General features: G+C 45.3%; 2 protein-coding genes across 2 annotated transcripts; both read right to left on the reverse strand.

Annotated features, from left to right (window-relative positions):
• Positions 1 to 326: 326 nt before the first annotated feature.
• Positions 327 to 4,954, reverse strand: BPIFA1 (BPI fold containing family A member 1). The gene is made up of 7 exons (XM_016162217.2): positions 4,834 to 4,954; positions 4,532 to 4,688; positions 2,905 to 3,012; positions 2,434 to 2,583; positions 1,416 to 1,497; positions 764 to 827; positions 327 to 402 (listed from the first exon to the last, which is right to left on the reverse strand). Exons 1-7 carry the CDS (start codon positions 4,952 to 4,954, stop codon positions 362 to 364), a joined length of 723 nt encoding a protein of 240 aa, XP_016017703.2. The 3' UTR covers positions 327 to 361.
• A 7,896-nt stretch (positions 4,955 to 12,850) lies between these two features.
• On the reverse strand, positions 12,851 to 20,827 carry BPIFA3 (BPI fold containing family A member 3). Its single transcript, XM_016162214.2, has 7 exons — positions 20,704 to 20,827; positions 17,886 to 18,036; positions 15,967 to 16,074; positions 15,129 to 15,278; positions 13,868 to 13,952; positions 13,408 to 13,471; positions 12,851 to 12,885 (listed from the first exon to the last, which is right to left on the reverse strand). Exons 1-7 carry the CDS (start codon positions 20,825 to 20,827, stop codon positions 12,851 to 12,853), a joined length of 717 nt encoding a protein of 238 aa, XP_016017700.2.
• Positions 20,828 to 21,077: the final 250 nt, after the last annotated feature.

Here is a 21,077-nt window from a genome sequence, read left to right on the forward strand (position 1 = left end):
TCGAGTGTGTGTCTGTGTATCCATAGTCAATTGTATGAGTTTGCAAACGTGTGAGCATGTGTGAGTGTGCTGGTGTGCGAGTGTGTACCTCTGTATGTACTGGACATTTGCGTGTGTATGTGTGTGTTCATGACCATGCGTTTCTATCTGGGACTATGTTGCGGTGCCACCTGTGTATCCCCATGTCTGTCAGCATTTTTGTGGACATCTCTGTGCACATCTGTGTTTGTCTATGTCGCTGTTTGTCTCTGTCTTTGGATAGCACTGTCCCAAGTCCCCTGCTGTCCCCAGGAGAGGAGTCCTGTGGAGTGGGGAGCAGCACTTACCAACTCAGCAGAGGATGGGTCCCTTCCTGGAAGGCTTAGATCTTGATTACGAAATGCGTTCCCTGGATAAGTTGGTCTGGAAAGTGAAAAAAAAAATAACCATTACAGACTTGTGTGATGGTTTCAGTGTGAAAGAGTCTGGGGATACCCCACGTTCCCCTCCGGGCCACGAGATCTGACCAAACTCAGGCAGGGAGGACTTGGTGGGGGCAGCGCCTCTTTCTAAAACCAGCCCAGCTGTTCTTTGTGTCAGGGTGATGCAGGGGTAGGGGTAGAGACAGGGTCTATACCTCAATTTTATCTGGATAATTTAAAGCAAAAAGAAACTCAAAATGGGGAGAGGTAAGGCTAGAGGGTCAGCATGCAGAGACAAAGGTCTTTGGGGGCAATCACTGCTCCTGCAGGGTGGGAGAGAGGTTTTGGAAGCAGGTACTTACTGATAATTTCATCCACCAAGGTGATATCCAACTGGCTGAGAAGTGCATTGACTAGAGGGCACACCTGATGCAGGGGCAGAGAGGGGAGTTAGGCCAAGCAACGTCTGTAAGAAGATCCTGGGAGCAGCCTCATCCCAGGATGGATTCACTTTTCTGTGTCTGAGAGTGTTTGATTCTAAGAAATTCTACAGGTGAATGCTCACACATCCACAATGAGCAGAAGGAGAAGCTAAAGGCATGTGTGTGAAGTGCCCAATTACGCAGCAAGCCAGTATTCATTCTGTGACATGACACCTGCTTCTAAATAGAGTGGACTGCTTTGGGAGGGGTGAATTTCTGGTTAAAGGAGGCACCCAAACATAGGCTGGAAGAATGCTTGTCTGTAGCCATAGTGGGGGTGGACTGGAAGCTTCTCTGAGTAGGGCCATTTCAGCTGGAGTATGGATATACTCAAGGCCTGGTCCAGAGCAGGAAACAATCAATACATTTTGAAGGATGGATAGAAACATGGACAGATGGATCAATGGACAAATCGATATGGATGGAATTTACTTATCAAAGTGAGGGCTCAGAAAAGCTCATCCCGGTGTCCTCTTTCAGCCTACAAAGCTCTAAGACCCAAGGTCCAGGAGCCCCTATTATACCCACTTACCTGCTTCTGCACCAGCTCAGGAAGGATTTTATTGAAGATTATGGTGAGGTCATCAAGAAGTTTTTGAAGAATAAAGCCATGTCTGAAAGAGAAAAGCCATAGGTAAATACAGAGGTCTGGGGTTGGTATGGAGAAGACTTTAGAGGGGCCACTGGGCCCATCACAGTCTCAGCACTAAGTAGCTGAAGCTGGGCCTTGTCCGTCCACACTCACAAGCAGGCAAATACCAAGGGGCCTATCCAAAGGGAGTGACACCCTGCATAGCAGTGCATACAGTAGGTACATATAGAATAGACACACAGTTTATTCAATGAGACTTTGTAGACTCCATAAATGGATTAACATTTAGTGTGTAGTTGCCTTGAGGATTCAATGAAATGATACGTATGGAGCACAATTTATGTGTCCAGTAAATGTTAGCCATGATGGGGATAACTTCTGTATATTATGCCTGACTTCATCTCCCTTGGGACAGTTAACTCAAATAAGTAACCCAGGTAGGTTGCATAGCTATTTTATCCCTTACTGGGACAAAGCCAAACCACACCTATTATCTATGTGGATTCAATCAATAACCCCAATGTAAATCTGTGCTATAGTTATCTGAGTAAGCTGAGACTCAAGTTGGGGAAGTACTGTCCAAGTTCACACAGGAAGCTCTCGACCTCTCCCTATACCACTCTGGTAGATGGGACTTGAACTCAGATTTTTTGTTGCATAATCCAGCATAAAATTGGTCAGCCCAGCTTAAGAAGAGATAATTGACTATTTACTCATCCAGTTACCTATCCTTCCATCCATCCATCCATCCACCCATCCACCCACCCATTCACCCATCTGCCACCCACCCACCCACCAATCCATCTTCCCTCCCTCCTATCCATCTTCCCACCCTTTCATCTTTGCACCCTTCAATCTTCCAGCTTATCCATTCCCTGATTGTTTCATCTTCCCAACCTTCCATCCATCAGCCCATCCTATTCTCTCTGGTCAGGAGAAGCCACCCCTCTGGCCTCACCCATCGAGTAGAGTGATTTGCAGGTTGCCAGGGGAGTGAGTACAGTCACCAACGACCAGGTGGGTCTTCTGCTCATCATCTGTCACAGTAAAGACTTCTGCCGTGATGTTTAGCTTCACAGACACCTTTAACAGACTTCCAAGCAGGGGCCTGAAGAGGAGATAGTCTGCTGCATCTGGCCCCGCCACATTCCAAGGCAGAAGAGGCTTTCCTCCTTGCCAGAAATGCCAGCCTCACCTCATTCCACCTTGCCTACGGCTGTACTTACCTCATTTCCCAATAGGGGAAACCAGAGCTCAAAGAGGTCAAGTGAATTTCTCGAATGACCCCAGGTCACTCAGCATAGCAACAAATGAACTGAACTTGGAAGATCATGTCTGTTAGACTTCAATGCCCCCTTTTAGGCTACCTTTAGTCATCGAGGTCTGCTCTGGTGAGTCATCCGCCCATTTCCCCTTGGGTCCCACTCACGCTTTCAAGTTGAGGACAAAGCCCAGAGGGATGGTAACATAGAGATGATGGCCATCAGGGCTCTGTTCAAGACCAAGTTCCAGCAGCTCGGAATTAGTGATCTTCAGACTGCCCAGGGAGCAACATTGAAGGGAGAAACATTAGCTCTTTCAGCCCCAAACCTAGAAACCACATTTAAACCAACTGTACCCATCCCAGAAGTGGTGCTACCCATGAGGTGGGATGGGAGAGACAGGAAGGGAGTCTTACAGCAAAAATCACATGGGTTCTGAGTTATACATCAGTCTTTCCCAACCTCTGCACCTGGCCACATTCTGACGACACAACCATGGCCCTCTCTTCGACTCAATTCTATGAGGTATTCTGGGATAGAGATTGTGTCTGGATTATTATTTGGATTATGTTTGCATTCTGTCTGTGTTTGAATTCTGCATGCCAGCTCAGAGCCTTACAAAGAAAGGAGCTAGTCTATATTGGTTGACTTTGTGGATTAACGAGCAGATGAGATGAATATGTGAGTGGATACTTGGAAGAGTAAGTGTTTATATGGAAGGAAGGATGGACAAGTGAATAGATGGATTGGTAAGTGGAGGAGTAGATGATGTATGGACAAGTGGAGTAAGTTTTTTACAAATATTTATGGATAGGAATCACTCATCCTGCCATGACTTTCAATGGCAGGTCAATTAACAATGTTTATCATGGAGACTGAGGAGCAGGAAGTCAGGGAGAATGGAGAGAGGATGAAAGCAAGCCTCTTCTCTGAGTCAGCCACTGTGTCAGGTGATTATATCTTTTCCAGTCCTCTCGATGGTTTTTCTCTGTGGGTACCATAATCTTCATTTTAAAAATAGGGAACCTGAATGAGACTGAGAAACACAGAGGGGCTGATTGTCTAGTTCCAAGTCACCCAGCAAGAAGATTGTGCATTTGGAAATTAAATTTAGGTCTACCTGTCTGTTTTCAAGTTAGGGGCAAGCACCTGGGCAGATAGGAACCTTGGAAATACCTTTGATCCAGCCCTATCAAGGACCCAGGCTTTGACAGCTCACTGCATCAAGCTTTCCATTATCACTCCTTGCTTAGAGAGTTCTCACATGTCTCATGGGAAACAACGTATTAGATCATTCTATGGGCATCACATTGGTGATGTAATAGAGGAGAGTAGTTTATACTTTTTTGCTTACCTCAAAGGCCAACTGTGTTCTAAGGGATTCCACAGGTGAGAACAAAATTGCCACTGGGTAGTGGGAAAAACCTTGACTTTGCACTTAAGTAAATTAGAGTTATGTCCCTCCCTCTGCATCACTCTCGTTTTGTGACCACAGGTTCCTTTCTGTGCTTTAGTTTTTTCTTTCTGAAAATGGGCTTATTAAGTTGACTTAAGGGGGTTGTTGTGAGGATTATAGATAATGCTGGGGACTCAGGACATGCTTTAGGACTGGGGGCAATTGTTGATTTAAGAGGACTGACGTTACCTGCCAGACTGTGAGAAAGGTCTCAGACTGAGTCCTGGCCTCATTTTTAGACTACCCCTCTCCTTCCTTCATGGTCAATGCCTGGGGAAGTCAGATCTCCAATGGGAGTTCTCTGGTGGGGACCAAGGCCCTACTTTAGGGTTACTCACTCAACAAAGCTGTTTAGGATAGGAATTGATGAAGTCAGTTTCCCAAGCAGGCCAACCAGGCCAGCAGGATTGCCTTTTCCAGGCTTCAGGGCGTCCAAGAGTGGAAGGTTACTGAGATTGTCCAATAAACCGCCAGAGATCAGGCCATTGCTGAGAGCTGGAAATGGGTAATGAATTTCTCAGAGGTTGTATCTGACAATTCCAGATCTTCTAACCCTTTCCCCTACTCATCCCTGTCCCCCTCCGCCACTGGACGGTTGAACACAGACAGCTGAAGGAGGTTGTCACAGACTCTCACTTACCATTTGTCAAGTTTCCAGCAAGATCTGTGGGACTTGCAGACTTCAGAGCTGGGGGCAAGGACAGGGCTTGCAGCTGGGCCAGCAATCCACAGAAGACAATGAGGCCCCTGATTTGAAACATCTTTTCTCTTGGTGTCTATGGACAGGTGATAGGCCATAAGTAACATGGATATCAGAGAGGTATTCATCTACCACCTTCCCCTGGCCTCCAGAACACCAGAAAGTAAATAGTAATAGCTAACACTACTCAACATTTCCTCTGTGCCAGGAATCAGGCTGAGCACTCCACATTTGGTAACAGATTTCATCTTAACCACACCCTAAGATGTGGGCACTCATCAGCTACATTGCTCAGTTGAAGAAATGGGTGTTTAGTGATTTTAGGTAACTTCCTCTAAGGTCACAAGTACACATGGGAATAAGATTTAAAAGCCAGATCTGTCTGACCAAGAGGTCTCTGTTTAAATTAAGTGACCATTAGATTTATTCTAATTGGGCTTGCTCACGAAGGTTTGAATTATTGTTCCTAGTTCCTGCTCTTCAGACTAAGCAGATGAAAAGGCTCAAACACGCTAGTGGCTAAAGAATTGAACTGCTTTGCCACCATCTCTGTTAAGTCTTTTGGTCCAGGGGCCAGTCTGTGATGGTTTGTGGAAGCCCTTGCAAGTCACGGACTATCAGAGGCCATAGGCACCATCTCATCCAGACCATTGTTGGGAAAATCCTATGTTATTCAAAGTCTACATTGCACAAGGAGAATCGGGACTAGAGAAGGGTAGTGACTTTCTCAAGGTTACACAAAAATTGATGGCAAAGCTGTGGTTAGAGATAAGTCTCTGTCTGAATTTGCCCCTCACCGCCCCCACCCCACACTATCTTTTCTACACCTTTCTCTTCTCCCTCAAGCTGACCTGGATGAACTTCTGGAAGAACCTCTGATATCTGACTGCCTTTTACACCAGTCCCCTCTCAGAAACCACCAACCATAGGCCTATTTGGCAGCTGGAAAAGATGTACAAAGCTGGAGTTGGCACTTACACTTTGGAGACATCTTGCTATTTGGGGAAAAATTCTATCAACTGGCTGATTTGGCCAAAGCACCATCATGATTATGACTGATTGGAATCGAAAGGGCTCTTTGGTCCAAAGAGCCAGTTATGGCTTCCCTGGGGATCGGGCCCTCTGAATCTCTTTTGGAAAACAGACCTTTTATGAATCCAACGGCAGCTAAGAACGCTACTCCCAGAACAAGGCATCAAAATGTATGAAACTGGATGCATTTAGGTTTGGGGCTGATGATCTGAATGCACAGTGCAACCTCAAGTCAAAACTTGTGTCATAGAGATTTCGATTTAGGGTATGAAGAGCATGCCCACAAGAGAACCCCAGTGTGGGACTTCAGCAGTGTTAGACCTGCAGCCACATATGTCTCACCACTATCAAATTCCCTTTTCTGCACTGACACATTTCTATATCGATGTTGCCAGTCTCTTAGGCAAACAGAGTGAATGACCATCCCCACACCCCTGAAAATGGTCAGCCCTGTTTCTCTTGGAAGGCCCCCAATGAGTGATCCTAAGTGTTGTCGCTAGTGCCCACCCCACAACAAGGAGCCTGGCACCCCTGACACCCAGGACGCCAGAGTGGGAGTGGAACAGAAAGGTCTCACCTGGTCTTCTCAGAAGTCCTGGAGGCTGACCTGGTCTCCTCTTCCCTCTCCTGCTTGCTTCTGCCGAGGAGGCAGCCTCTTTTATACTGTGGGAATAAGGAAACGTGTGATCGGATGATGGATTGTGGAGAATTCAGAATTCTGCAATCTGGTGGTGTCTTTCAGGGCTCTCCAAAGTAAATAATTGCCAATCATATTAGTAGGTGGGACAGTTAAGCCATGTGATTGACAAGTTAAACAGAGAAGAACTTGAGATGGAGATGTTACTCAAGACTTCATGGTTTTATGAGTGGGCTCAGGGCACCTATGCTCCGAGGTGGCCTGGAAAATCAAATTTGGAACACTGGGAGAAGCAGCCAGTTGGAGCCCAAAAAGGGACCCCTTTTCCATTTCTGCTCCAAATCGTGTTCCTAAAATGTCAAAAAGAGCAAACTGCCTCTGATTTCCTTATATCTGGAGTCTCCTGTTTTCTGAGCCCCTGCTACACAACAGTCATGTGCTGGGGGCTATCCATTCTCACCAGAACCCTGGGAGGGAGGGAGGGATTACTTCTCTTCCTTTTCAAAGGAGGAAACTGAGGCCCAGCGGGACAAGTGCCCATAGGCACAGAGAGGATATGGCAGAGTTAGAGTTCAGTTCATTAGATAATACCAATAAAAACGGTGCCAACAGCTAATACTTGCTGAGCCCTTGCTGTATGCCAGGCCAGGCATTTTTTTTTTTAACATACAGCATCTCAGGAATCCTCACAGCCCTGTGTGAGGTGGGAATGAGTACCCTCATTTTACAAGGGGGAAACTAAGGCTTGAAGTGTGAGTTGACACATCTAGAGTTGCATGGTAGACATAGGCCCGAGGCAGGTACACTCCAGTCCTTTCTTTGAATCACTTTGTTGCTTTTCCACATCTGTAAATTTCATGATTTCATTTTTATATCCTGGAGAAGTCTTTCCAGGTTCCCAGGGCTAAGCAATGCTATGGCATCCTGGTCTCTACTTGAATTCTTTCTTCTTCTATTCCCCAAATGAAATACATAAGAAATTTTTTCTCACCACTTGGACCTTTACAGATGAAAAAAACTGAGGCATGGAGAGATCAAGGTCTTAGACTGGTGAGAGTAGCTTTTGCCTTGCAGAACCTGACACCTTATAAGCAAGAGAGAGAGAAAGCGGAAATGCACATTTATTGACTACCTATTACATGCCGAATACTCTCTGTATTTGAACTTAATATTGCTGTCCCTCAAACATCAGATCAGGACACCAAGGTTCAGAGAAGGTGACTACTTCCCAGGGACACACAGCTGATGAGGAGTGGAGTCAGAACTCGCCCCTGTGTCTTGTCACTGCTGTAATCAGTAAGCCACACTGCCTTTCCTCATGCCAGGCCTTCTCTGAAACTGCTTGCATATCCTGTGAGAGTCCAGCTGATGCCTCCAAGGATCCAAGGCCGTAGCTTCGAACTCTATCCATTCAAGCACTTTCTAGACTCTTTCCAGAGCTTGCATGTTGTCAGTAATCCTCGAAAGGGTCCCATTTTTTTGTTACCTTGATATAACTCTTACGGATTGGTTCAAGTTGCTACTATTTTGCAGAAAAACAGGTAGATAAATCAGGGGACTGATTCAAGTTCGTGTGGCCAGTTACTGGATGACTAGCAGCCTCTGGTTTGAAGCTGGGAGGCTGCATATGTATTATGACAGAAAGAGGCTAGATTTGGGCACAGATTGCCCTGGTTCAAATCCTGTGACCCTGAGCAAGTCGCTCCAACCCCCTGAACTTCAGTTTTTCTCACCTGTAAAATGGGTGGATAATATCTACCTTGCAGGGCTATGGGGGATCATGTCTGAGGAGCTCGTATAAATCTTAGTTCATAAACTCATGTTTTTATACATTTTTGTTTCCAATATATTTATAGTTTAGTTACCATTTCAAATGCCATTTGCTACATACTAGAAACTTTCCATTTTCCCCTGGAGTTTTATTTTATTCGTGCCATGGTATCTGGAGAAGGCTCTCCTGTCTCTGTTTTGGCTAGAAATACGGAGACATCCACATGCTGTCTGGTCCCAACTGCTGAGCCACTGTGTCTCCCTTCTGCACAAAAGGCTCCTTTGGATTTAACACTTACTTCTTACTCCCTTGTTAGACATCCCAAATTGTTCTGCTGTTTCTTGATTCCTTGGGCCTCAGGCAGGACCATGAAGGGCCACCCCAGCCCACCTACCTGGACCCACCTAGACCCTCTAATTAACCTTCTTTCCCTGGGGTCTTGTCATCTCTCTTGGTTCCGGAAGGGAACCTGGGCACAGATGCCCTCTGTTCTTGAATCCTGCACATCAATTTGGGGGTGTCTGTTCTTCTTCCCACACCAAGTTTTGCCTGGGGAGCAGCAAGGTCATGAGACACTTTTGAGAAACCACCATAACTATGTTGGATCTCATACTCCACCACCCCAACATGAGGACTTTTCTAGTCTTGGGGCAGAAAACCTTGTTTTAGTTCATTACATATATGCTATTCTTGATGTCTCCTATGTCCTGAGTTTCGAAATTGAAAAACCTAGGCTTTAAAAAAATTTTTTAAATTAACCCACCATAAAATTGGATTTTTATCTTTAGATGTGTAGTTCTATGAATTTTAATGCACGTATAATTTTATGTCACCGCAGTAATAATCAGGATATAGAACAGTTCCACCTCCCAAACACTGTCATGCTGCTCTTTTAGAGTCATACCCTCCCCCACCCACCAGCAAACACTGATTCATTCTTTGCCACTATCATTTTGTTAAAGACTCTGGTGTTTGAAACTCGAAAGCCTTCTTTCTGCTTCTGCTGAAGTTGCCCTTCCTTGAAGCCACAGGTTCTTTATGTTCTACTGCCCCAAACAGGGCAAGTGTTGTGGGGCATCAGGAAATGTGGAAGGACAATGTTAACATTTCAAGACAGGGTTTCCTATACTGGTGACATCAATGCCTTCCCAACGTGTTCCTCAGAAACTGTAGGTAGTGCACCTTTCTTCCTACATAATCTGATTGCGATTGTGGTTGAAAACCTTCGTTAGTGTTCTGTGAATCAAGAGATCGTTTTTAAAGGGTGAGTTAATTTTTTCAAGAGGCTCTGACCTCCAGAACCTGGGAGTGGGGCGTTGGCTCTGTTCCCTGAGAGTAAGATCAGGAGCGGGGCTGAGTTTGAGGGGGTCTTCAGATGGCCTTGGAAACCTCCGTGGTTTTGTTGAGGGACAGAGGGCAAAAAGATTCACAAAGAGCTAGGTGCCCCAACTTAGATGAGAAAATATTTGTAAGCAGAGTTTGCTTAAGGCAAGTTCCACTTACCTTGGAGATTAATCTTCTCACATATATTTATAGCTAATAATAGTAAAACATTTTAGTGAGACACTAGTGCTTTATATCATTTCTAACAATCCTGTGGGGACACTGAGGCTCAAGTAAGACAGTCACTTGGTCAAGGTTATCTCAACTAGGAAGAAGTGAAGGCCAGACTGTCATCTGGGGCTGCCTGGCTTCAGTGCTCTTAACTTCAAGATCAAGTTTGCATCACAGAGTCTTTAGTCTAGAAAGTGCCTACTCACGTATTCTACAGCCTTCCCATTCCTGAGAAATCAGACAGCTCTGAGTTCCAAACTCAGCTCAGCCAATGACTCTGGGCAAGATGATCCTGCTCTGCCAGACTCAGCTTTCTCACCTATCAAATGGAGCTGTTGGCACCTATCCCCCAGGGCTACAGAGAGTTTTAAATGGAGAAACAAATATAGCTTGCAGCCCATTACCTGGCACAGAGTCAGAGCTCTGTAACAGAAGGGCATGGAAGTTACAAGGTATAGACAGGCCATGCCTGGAGAAAGCTTCTGAGCATTTGGGGGTGAATTTCTGCTTAAATTACCCCCCGCCCCAGACCCCAGTATCATAATAGAGGTCTGTTGTGCAACAGGCTCCTCCAGAGGAAAACAGGATGAGTCCATGGGTCCAAGAACCTTAAAATGAAAAGAAAACAATAAGAGAAATCTGAGGAGACTCTTTGAGGAAGGAAGTCCCTGAGCCACCCACAGAGGGGTCAGGGGGAAGGCAGACAAAAAAAAAAAAAAAAAGCTGCCTTCACCAATGGACAAGGCAACCTCTCTGGAGTATGAGGCCTCTCGTGTTTGCTCTTTGAGCCATGAGCAGGAAACCCCATAACATCAAGGCTGTGAAGGGGAACCATCTCTGTGAACATGGGCGTTTAGGGTTGCAAATCCCCGGAGAAGCATTTCGGATTAGGGAGTCTGAATTGAAAGATGGGAGACATGAGCCTCTCTTGCCCTATTCTCATCTCTGAGCTGTTGACACATCCTTGTTTGAGCTTTCCAATCTAGCTGAACGCATATTTCATCACTGTCACCTCACTCTGTGTGTGTGTGTGTGTGTGTGTGTGTGTGTGTGTGTGTGTGAGAAGGGAGTGGGGAAAGACTGAAGGTAGAATTTGCAGAGGTCAAGAGCATGGGCTCTAGAGTCTGGCTGCCTGAGTGCAGTCGACTCAGTCATTTCCTCGCTGTGTGACCTTGGGCAAATGGTTTTCTCTCTCTGAGCCTCCATGTCCCCATGGATAAAATAGAATAGCAGTTCCATATGTCACTGAGCTGCTGTGAGAACCTGATAAGATGCTGAATGTGAGCTTCGAGCACCAAATTTGGCACATGCCAAAGGCTGAATATGCGTATGCTACTACTATTAATATGTGCATGTTATTTCCCCTTGATTTCTCAGTAGGCTTTCCCTATCCTTGGGTGGAGGAGGGCGTAAATTCATAGGTAAGAGCTGAATAGTCATTAATCAGATAATTAACAATGAATTAAATGACATTTAATAAGCATACTTCATGGACCTGGCATATGCTAGATATACTGCAAATGAATTTTTGTGTACTCCAACAAACATCCTGTACGGCACATACGTTTTATTTAAATTTTTTTGTTCAAGTATAACATACATAAGAAAAATGCACGTCAGCGAATAGCTCAATGAATTTTCACAAACCGAACAAACCCCATAACTAGCACCTAGATCCAGAAAACAGAACTTTGCCCCCATCAAACCCCTCCTAGTCACTAACCTTCTCCTGAGGGGTAACCAGTATCTAGACCTCTAACAGCATAGATTAGTTTTGAGCTTCATATAAATGGGATATGCAACACAAGCTCTTTTGTGTCGGGCTTTATTAGGTACGTGAGATTCATCTATGTGGTCATGTGCAGTTGTAGGTCATTTTCACTATTGTAGAGCATTCCACTGGTGATGGTCGCACAAGTTCTTCTATGTATCCATTATTTTGATGGGTGTTTAGGAAGTTTTCAGTTTGAAGCCATTATGACCACTGCTGCTCTGAGCAATCCTGTATACATCTTGTGGTGCCTGCATGCATGCATTTCTGTTGTGCATATACCTGGGAGCGGACTTGCTATGTCATAGGGCAGGCATATATTGCTGTGTTTTAGGAGACACTGTTACCTAGTTTTACAAAGTAGTGGCACAACTTCCCTCTCACCAGCAGTGTGAAGGCTCCTATTGCTCCGCATACTGTAAACTTTCTATTCTCACTTGGCAGCTGAGGAAGATCAAGAGGTAAAGTGCCTTCTTCCAGACACAGTTAGTGGGTCGTAAGACCAAGATTCGTCCACTCACTAAACCGTAGATATTGGCTGAGCTCGCACTCTGTGCCAGCCAGACCTACACTGTAGGCTGGGGGATCATTGGTCACCCTGACGCATATGGTCTATATCCTCATGGAACTTCTTGTTGGGCTGCATCACGTCTGAGCTCAGAAATGTTAGGCACCAATGTTTGTGCTTTTCCACTCTGTCACCCTTTCTCTATACTCCCTTGGAGTTCAGAAAAGTGCTGGGCACATAGTAAGTGCTCAATAAATACAGGTTAAATGAATGAAGGACTGGGGAATCTCAACGGGACCCCCCCCCCCCATCCTGGATTGATGAGCACATCTGTGGATGGGCTTCTGGCTACAAAATATAGGAAAAGAGTGTTTTCTCTGGTATTTCGGGGTTGATGAGCAAACCCAGGTATATTTAGTCTCAGGATGGGTCTTTATTAGGCCTGAATTCAGGAACCCAAACTCAGGGCCCAGGCAGAGGGACTTCTGCACCCTTCCGATCTAGAATTATTACAGGGTAGGACAGGACATCCATGGGGCCTATGGTCAAAGTTTTCAGGGCAGTGGAAGCCCCAGTCTGAGAGATACTTAAGGTCCTAAGATTTCTAAGATGTGGAATCTCCTTCTGATCATCAGTAGGCAGCGGGAGGATATTCATGCCTGGTATGGGGATTGCTGGCTGGACTCACAGTTGGTCGAGTTCATGAGCATCAGCCTGTTCTGTAAGGAGAAGAGGCAGCTTCAGTTACTGGTGTGGTCACCTCTTCAACTCCCAGATCCACAGTGCAGGGCCTCTCACCCATCCATGCTGACCAAGAGCCTGTGCTCAGAGCATTTGTGTTACAGCTCTTTTCAAATGATATCTAATTGTTTGTTTCTTGTCTTCCATTCACTAGACTGTGAGCTCCATGAGGGTGGGGACTGTATTTGTTTATCTGTAACTGGAATGAAGTGGTCTCAGGTTTGGGATAGAGCCAGTGCTCCCTAAAGGATTGAGTGGAGATCTTAAGAGAAGGTACAATCTTTGGTAATCTGTAGGTTTGGGTGATTTGGCAGAGCCCGGCCTGCTTGTAGGTATACTCTCTGCTGTCTCAGCTCTCTTGGGGGACAATAAATGGTCATTATAATGTGGTCACCTCTAAGTATTCTCAGACCATGTGCAGATACCCCTCAGCAGGGGGCACCTCTTCTAGCCATTTGCCTATCCTGAGTTCTCTTCCCTGGATAGATGTAGACACTCACCCATCAGGCTTTTCAACAGTTTCACATCCAGCTGCCTGAGAATTTCACTGATCAGAGGACATACCTGGGCCGCCATAACAGAGAGAAGAGTCAGATCAGGGACTGGTAAAAGAAAACTAGTACCTGGAAGCTTAGACTCTACTGGATTTCCACATAGAATCATGGCAACAGTGGCTAAGCTTCTTTGTATTGAGCACCAATTGCATGCTAGGTGCCATGCATAGCACTTCCATGTTATATTTCCCTGAATCTTCATGACATCTCCATGAAATAGGAACTGTAATGGTTCCCATGCTACAGAGGGAGTCTGAGTCACTTGCCTAAGGACACATATCTAGTAGATGTCAAAACTGAAAATTTTCATTGAGATCTTTCAGGTTCTAAAGCCCAAGGTTTTAAACTCTGCTAAACTGCCAGTGTATACACCCTGAACCTCAAACTGAAGAATGCTCAAACTTACCTGACTTTCTACCAGATGTGGGATAACTTTTCCCAGGTTATCTCTAAAATTGTAAAGAAAACGTTTCATCTTTGGTGGGATATCTCTAGAAAGAGAGGTAAATAAACAGAATAGAACAGATAAATACAGGCAATATGCTAGGTGCTATGTATTGAGTATAACTTATATGGTCACTTAATTCTCAGCAAGCCCTATACAAGAAGCATCATTGTCAGCAATAGTCAAAGGGACAATTCAAAGAGGTAATATGACTTGCCCAAGGTCACACAGCTACTAAGTGTTGATTAGATTAGAACTGGGTTAATAGAGCTCCAGGTTCCACAGTGTTTCCCTTGGATTGTCCTCTCCATGAATGTCTGATGTGATCTAGGCTCTCAGTGAACATCTAGTGAGTAAATGAATGGACATCCACTGAGGACTTAGTTGCTTTCAGCATTCTGGAATTACAGAGAGAAATCAGATAAATCTTGCCCCTGAGGAATTCAGTCTGTTGAAATTGACAGACTTGGTTAGCTAGGGTCTAGATCTTATTATTGTCTGTCTTGTTCACTACTGTACCCCTAGTGTGAAGCATGCCATGCCTAGCACATAGTAGGTTCTTAGTAAATATTTGTTGAATGGACAAGTAATGAAGAGGAGCTTTAAAGAAGGGAAGGGTGTGCCAGGCACAAGGATCTGCATTTGCAAAAGCATGGTGGTGTGAAAATGCATGGTGTGTTGATGGATGGGTGGGTCCTTCAGAGAGACTTATAGGGCAAAGGGCTGCAGAGTGGTGCAGGGGAGAGGGTAAGAAGGGCCTTGAGTAACATCTACGAGTTTGCTCTTCATTCAGAGGGCATTGGAGAACCATTGGAAGATTTGGAGCAGGGGCTGGGGGATTCCCATGCTGGAAAGTTACTCCTGCTGCAAGAGTGAAGGAGGTGAGGTCCAATCAGGGAAGCCAGATGAAGCTCCCACAATGGTCCAGGAAGTGAGCCAGGATGATGGCTGTGGGGATGCAGAGAAAGGAGCAAGCAAAGGTTTCCAGAAGTCACTGATGGGAGCCAGTGAAAACGGGCTGCAGGGAGTGAGAAGGAGGAAGTGTATGGTTTCTGGGAGGATGACAGGGCAATCACTGAGAGGGGATGCAGAAGGCGGAGCAGATCCTGGGGAAAGGATGAGATCTTTTGAGGGCTCATCTAGGAGGTGGTGGAAATGTGTGGCCACAGCTAGGGTGGGTCAGGAAGGGGCCCAGCCCCAGGGAGGACAGCTGGAACCTTACTCATTTAAGACTTTTGTGTGAATGCTGCTGCGCTCCGCATGGCAACTGCCTATCACCAGATCTCTCCGGCCGAACTGGTCTTTCTCCAGCCAGAACTCCACAGCGAGGTTCATACATGTATGTGTCTTTGAGATCTTGTTATCGAAGGAGCTCCTGGGGATGAGAGAGAGAGAGAGAGAGAGAGGAGGAGGAGGAGGGAAAAGGGCGGGAAACAGAGAAAGAAGAGAAGGTGGAAACAGCCAACACAAAGAGTGGCTCTTCGTGTGGACGGCAAAGTCCACACTCTGAGTCCCTTCAACGAACCATCCCAGTGGGACTCCAAGTTGCCTGCATGTTAAATCCTGCAGTCAGTGATTAAAGAGAAAACTATTAGCCAGAGTGGCTTCTGAAAATCCTTTAAATAGATCAGATTAGGGACCTTTGGAAATTCAAGTTGAGAGTTCATCATATTTTTAAATATTTTTACTGTTTAGCTGTGGCCTCCCTTTCCTTGGGGACAGGGGACATTAAAGGATAGTTTGACTGGAGAAAGGAAAGGTGATGAGAGTGTTTGTCTTTTTTAAATTAGTGTCGTGAACTCACATAGGTTTAAATGAACAAATGACCTGTCTCCACTAACCAATGATTGCCAACTACATTTCAGCTTAAGGAACCAAGGCTCAGAGATGTGATGTGACTTGCCCAAGGTCACACAGCAAGTGAATTAGAAAATGAAGATTTGAAATCAGGCTGGGGTCAGAACAATCTGGGTTCCTTGGGTTGCCAGATTCTGTCCCAGCTCCTAGTTTCCCACTGAGGAGGAAGAGGCCCTCTTAGACCCTGCTTCTGCATGACTCACAGTCTTATGTCAACATTGAATTCAAGTGAGATGTTTGCCGAGAACCATTCCTTATGGAAACACATCTGGATCCCGCTACAGACCAGCTGGATGTCGGAGACGTTGATGCTACACAGGGAAAGAACACAGGGATGAGAGACCTGAGATGTCAAGGCCTTGTGCTGACAAACAAGGCCAGGCCCTCTATAAAGAGGGCTTGGCAGTATATTGGAGTCAGAGGTTTCACAGATACTCTGAGGGCAAGAGTCACCTGCAGGAGCCCTAGGCTACACGCTGTCTCTGAGTGCCCCTAACAGTTCCACATACTTGATTTGTGTAACCTACAGCCAACAGCAGACCCTGGCCCTGGGCCTGTTCTCACACCAAGTCTCCGCCAGTCAGTAGATGGCCCCACCATCTGCTCAGGTGCCCAGGCCCAAACCCCAGGGCTGTCTTTGATTTCTCTCCATTTCTCATCTCCACATTCAAACCATTGTCACATCATGTTGTCTCTGCTTGCAAAATATACCCTGAGTCTGGCCACTTCCCACCACTTCTGTCACTTTCATCTGGTGCAGGTCACCGTCACTTCCTGCCTGGAGCTGCTCTAGTTTCTCTGGCCTCCCAGCCATGATCTTGGCCTCTCTTTAGACTTTTCTCCATGTGGAAGCCAGAGAGGTCTAACTACCTCTTTACTCAATGTTCTCCATGGTTTCTCACTGCTCTTGGAATAAAATCCTTTAGACATACAGAGTCTGGCTTCACCTGGCACCTTGCTCACCCAGCCACACAGGACTTTTTCTCTCCCTCAAACACAGCAATCTCTTTCCTACCTCAGGGCCTTTCCACTCACTGCCCCTCACACCACTTGCTTCTTCATTCATGTTTCTACTTAAGGATTACCTCTTTGGAAAGGTCCTCCGATCAGCCCCCTCTCTGTCACCCTTTATCTTGCTAAATTTGTCTTCCTGACATGTTTCCACCTGAAATGGGTTATTTACTTTCGTGGTGTATCTTACTAACTAGGATTAAGATCCGAAAAGACAGTGACCATATGTCTGGTTTATAGCTGTATTCCCAAGTCTCAGCCCAGGTCTCGGTACACAGTAGGTGCTTAGTGAATAATTGTAACGATTTCTTAAGGAATGAATGAAGGAAGGTGATTGTGGTTGCACCCATTAAGGGAAACCCTGTTGGTGAGTACTGGTGCTCATTAAAATGGAGAAAATGAGGGATTTGAGTCAGAGAGAAAGGCGCACCGGGGCACAGTAGGCTGGAATAATGGTGGTGTGGTTGAGCAGCTTTGAGATTGGGATGCTAAGGAGGCCTGCATCTGTCAAGAGGAAGGAGTAGAAATGGAGGTGAGCAGGACAGGCCCAGTTCTGCAAGATGCATCATAGCTACTGATGGCTGTGCATCACTACGTGTAGCAGAGAAAGTTCTCAACAACTGTGGGAGGCAGGGACAATTATTATGCCCATTTCACTGATGAGAACTCATGGCTGAAACTTAGAGAGCTCGAATGCTATGCCCAGAGTCACACAGCTATCAAGCAGTAGAGTGGGGCTCAAATGTTTGACTCTAGTCCTGGGTTCCTTCAGTGCCACATTTGTTTATCCAGGCTGTGCTCTGGGTACCCATGTTATAGATGAGGCCAGAGTGGTCTAGAAATTTTCCCACGGTTGGTGGCAGAACCAGGGTTTAAATGTAGAAATTTTTACTCTCAAGCTCTCACTTTTAATTACCCTGCTATGCCACCTCCCCAAATTACTCCTTGCCTTAGCTCCCCCATTCATCCTTGTATTGGGTCTTATATTTCCTCCTTCCAATCTGCCTTCCTTCTCTTTTCCCAGACCTTGTACCTCTATTCCTCAGCTCTGACTTTTGACCCAGAGCTCTATAAGGAATCTCAGGGCCAGGGGTGGATTTTAGGGTTTTACCTGCCTTCTTGTTGCTGCTGGAAGTTCCTGCTGCCGATTAGCCAGCCCACTATCCCTGGGGCCATCTGCCATGAGGCGTTTATACTGTCCAGGAGGCGGATGTTCTGAATTCGGCCTTCTGCATTGTGCTTCATGAGACCCTGGGCAATAACTGGAAATGGACAAGGGACCAGTGACTTTGTACAATGTCATGGAAAAGGTGGGGGTTTGGATTTAGGAAGCCTGTGTCGCAGCTGGTTCACATGCTTCGTGCTTCGTGCTGGGTGCATATCATTCCACTGCCCCCAACACTGAGATCCACATATTTTATGTGGTGAGGCAGTATCAACACCCATCTCATAGAAATCTTGTGAGGAATACTGAGAACATTCATTCAAAGAATATTTATTAAACACCTACTGGCTGTCAAGACAGAAACCAACTTTATGTTTAGTAGGAGAGACATACATTAACTAAATAGTTTCAAAGATAGAGTGAAACTATAAATATGCCCAGAATTCTTAGTAATTCTTGATAAATAATGGTAGTAGCACTTGAGAATTTGTGAGCAGCAGACTCTAGTATTCGACAGCCTGATATCCATCCATCCATCCATCCATCCATCCATCCATCCATCCATCCATCCACTTACCCATTTTACCCGCTCATCCATTCCTTCATTTACCCTCCCATTGATCTACTCATTCATTCATCCTCCCATCCTTCCTTTTATTCATCCATTCTCTCATTCCCATATGGACCTTTTTCTGATTTAGCCACTATCTCCAATTCCTGGTCCAGATGAAGCTGTTGATTATCTGACCCATCATTGCATGGTGACTCTTTCAGTTTCAAAGTTGGCACATAATTCGAGTTGGTCCCATCAGAGTCAAAAGAAGATCTTATGTTTTATGTTTGTGGAGAAGGTTTCTTTCTCTTTCCTTTACTGGAAATGAGCAAGACATCCTGTAGCTTCAATGGCCATTGGCTACTATTTTCTTATCATACTGGAACCAGCAGCCTGACGAGGAAACTATGATGATAGCAGAGCTAAAAAATGGACAAGATCTAGTTTTGGATGGCAACTTTGAGCTGCTAATTGAACCAAACCTGGAGCTTGCCCTATCTATGACTTTCAGTTATGTGGAATAGCTTGAGTTGGGTTTTCTGTTACTTGCAGCTAAGCACCCTAACTGATACACGAGATATGATTGTAGGGATAAACATATTCACAGTGGGAAAAGCTATTAGAAAAAAAGCAAAGTCCAGGTAAGGTCAACAAGGGGGTTTAAGACTTATCGAACACAAATCAGAAGATGAAATTTGGTGAGTTTGAAAATATTCCTGTTCCGTGAGGGACCTACCAACTATGTTGACAGATGACAGTTTGGGATCTATGTCAGCAATGTTTACACTTGACAAGGGACTAATGTCAAAAGTAAATGAACAGCTTCACAAATCAAAAAGGACCAAAAAAAAAAAAAAACCCAAAACCAAACCAAACCAAACAAAATCCAGGAAAACAAATAATAAAATGAACTAAACATAAAAGCAAGGAATTCAAAAAAGTCAAAATAGTTAACAAAATTGATAAGATACTCAAATTTCCCACTAATCAGATAAAGTCAAGCTAAAACGATTAGGTATCTTTCAACTACTTATCAGACTGGAAAAAATTAGAAAGATAATGTTATGTACTGAATTGTGTCCCCGCTTTCCCTGCAGTTAATACACTGAAGACGTAAACCTCCAATGTGATTGTATTTGGAGACAGGGCCTTGAAGAAGGCAATTAAAATTAAATGAGGTAATAAGGGGGGGCTAATCCAATAGGACTGGTGTCCTTATAAGAAGAGACACACAAGAATGCACTCTCTGTGTATACACAGAGGAAAGGCCATGTGAGATACAGCAGGAAAGTGCCCATCTGTAAGCCAGGAAGAGGATTCACCAGAAACCACCCTTATGGGCACCTTGATCTTAGATTTCCAGCCTCTGGAACTGTGAGAAAATGTCTATCTGTTGTTTAAGCCACCCAGTCTGTGGTGTCTTGCTATGGCAGAACAAGTAGACTGATACAGATGGATAGTCTTCAGTGTTGAGAAACATGGAGAGACAGGTATGCTCATTTATTACTGGAGTAAGCGTAGACTGGCACAGCAGTTCTGGAGAGCAATCTGGCAGTCTTTAAATTAAGTTTTTGAGCTTGAATTTGCCTTAGGGCCCAGTCATCCACCTTCTGGGTATATCCCAGAGAAATTCTTCCACAGGTCCTAATGGGGACACATGCAAGGATGTTCATGTTGGTGTAGTTTATAATGACGGGGGGCAGGCGGGGATTACAGAAAACTCAAGTCTCTATCTCTAGGAAAATGGATCCATCTCATGGAATCTCATGGATACATCTGTAAGTTTGGAGCCAGAGATGTCAATAGCATAGTGCCCAGTGAAACCAGTCAAAACAATGAGATCTATATGGCAATACCATTTATGTAAATCAAAACACCACATTTTGATTTACAAGGACAAGGGCATATGTAACCACATGTATTAAACACACTGCAGTGCCTGCCAAGGAAGAGGGGAATGACGGTGAGAATAAAAGAAAAATAACACAAAATCAAATAAAAGGTATTGCCATGATTCATGATGATGATGATGTGCTATGAATTGGTGTATGATCAACTCTACCTCAATTGTCTGTTTCTGAGGTCTAAGAAAAAAGGAAGAAAAGAGCATAAGTGATGGACCCAAGGTCACTCAGCAAGTCAGTGGTGAGGTTCACATGATGTCTTTCTCACCTTCCCTGTGACAGTGGGCAGAGCATGGGCTTAACTTACTTCTTGCCAGGGTGGACTTGCTGTCCATATGGGCCTTAGCCAGGCCAGGCCAGGGCTGCTTGTGCAGTGCCAAGAGCAAGAACAGCAAGCCGAGGAGGACTAGGAGTCTCCAGAGTGGAGGCATCTTGGGTTCTGGGTCGTGTGGGTGTCAAGAAGTTTCAGATGGTACCCAGGCACATGGCTGCAGGTGTGGACTCTGGGATGGATGGACTCATGGTTTTCTGTGGGAAGATGACACCAGAGTTGGCCCCCAGCATGCTGTGGGGAGGTGTTGTGATGAGCTCTGGCAGCTGCTCACATGGTAAAGGCAGTAGGCGGAACCCTGCGGGGAGTGCAGGGCTCCAGTAGGAGGCCTAGTTGCTTGGAGACGTCTG

This window comes from Rousettus aegyptiacus, unplaced genomic scaffold, assembly GCF_014176215.1.
Source record: "Rousettus aegyptiacus isolate mRouAeg1 unplaced genomic scaffold, mRouAeg1.p scaffold_m13_p_12, whole genome shotgun sequence".
NCBI classification, from domain to species: Eukaryota; Metazoa; Chordata; class Mammalia; order Chiroptera; family Pteropodidae; genus Rousettus; species Rousettus aegyptiacus.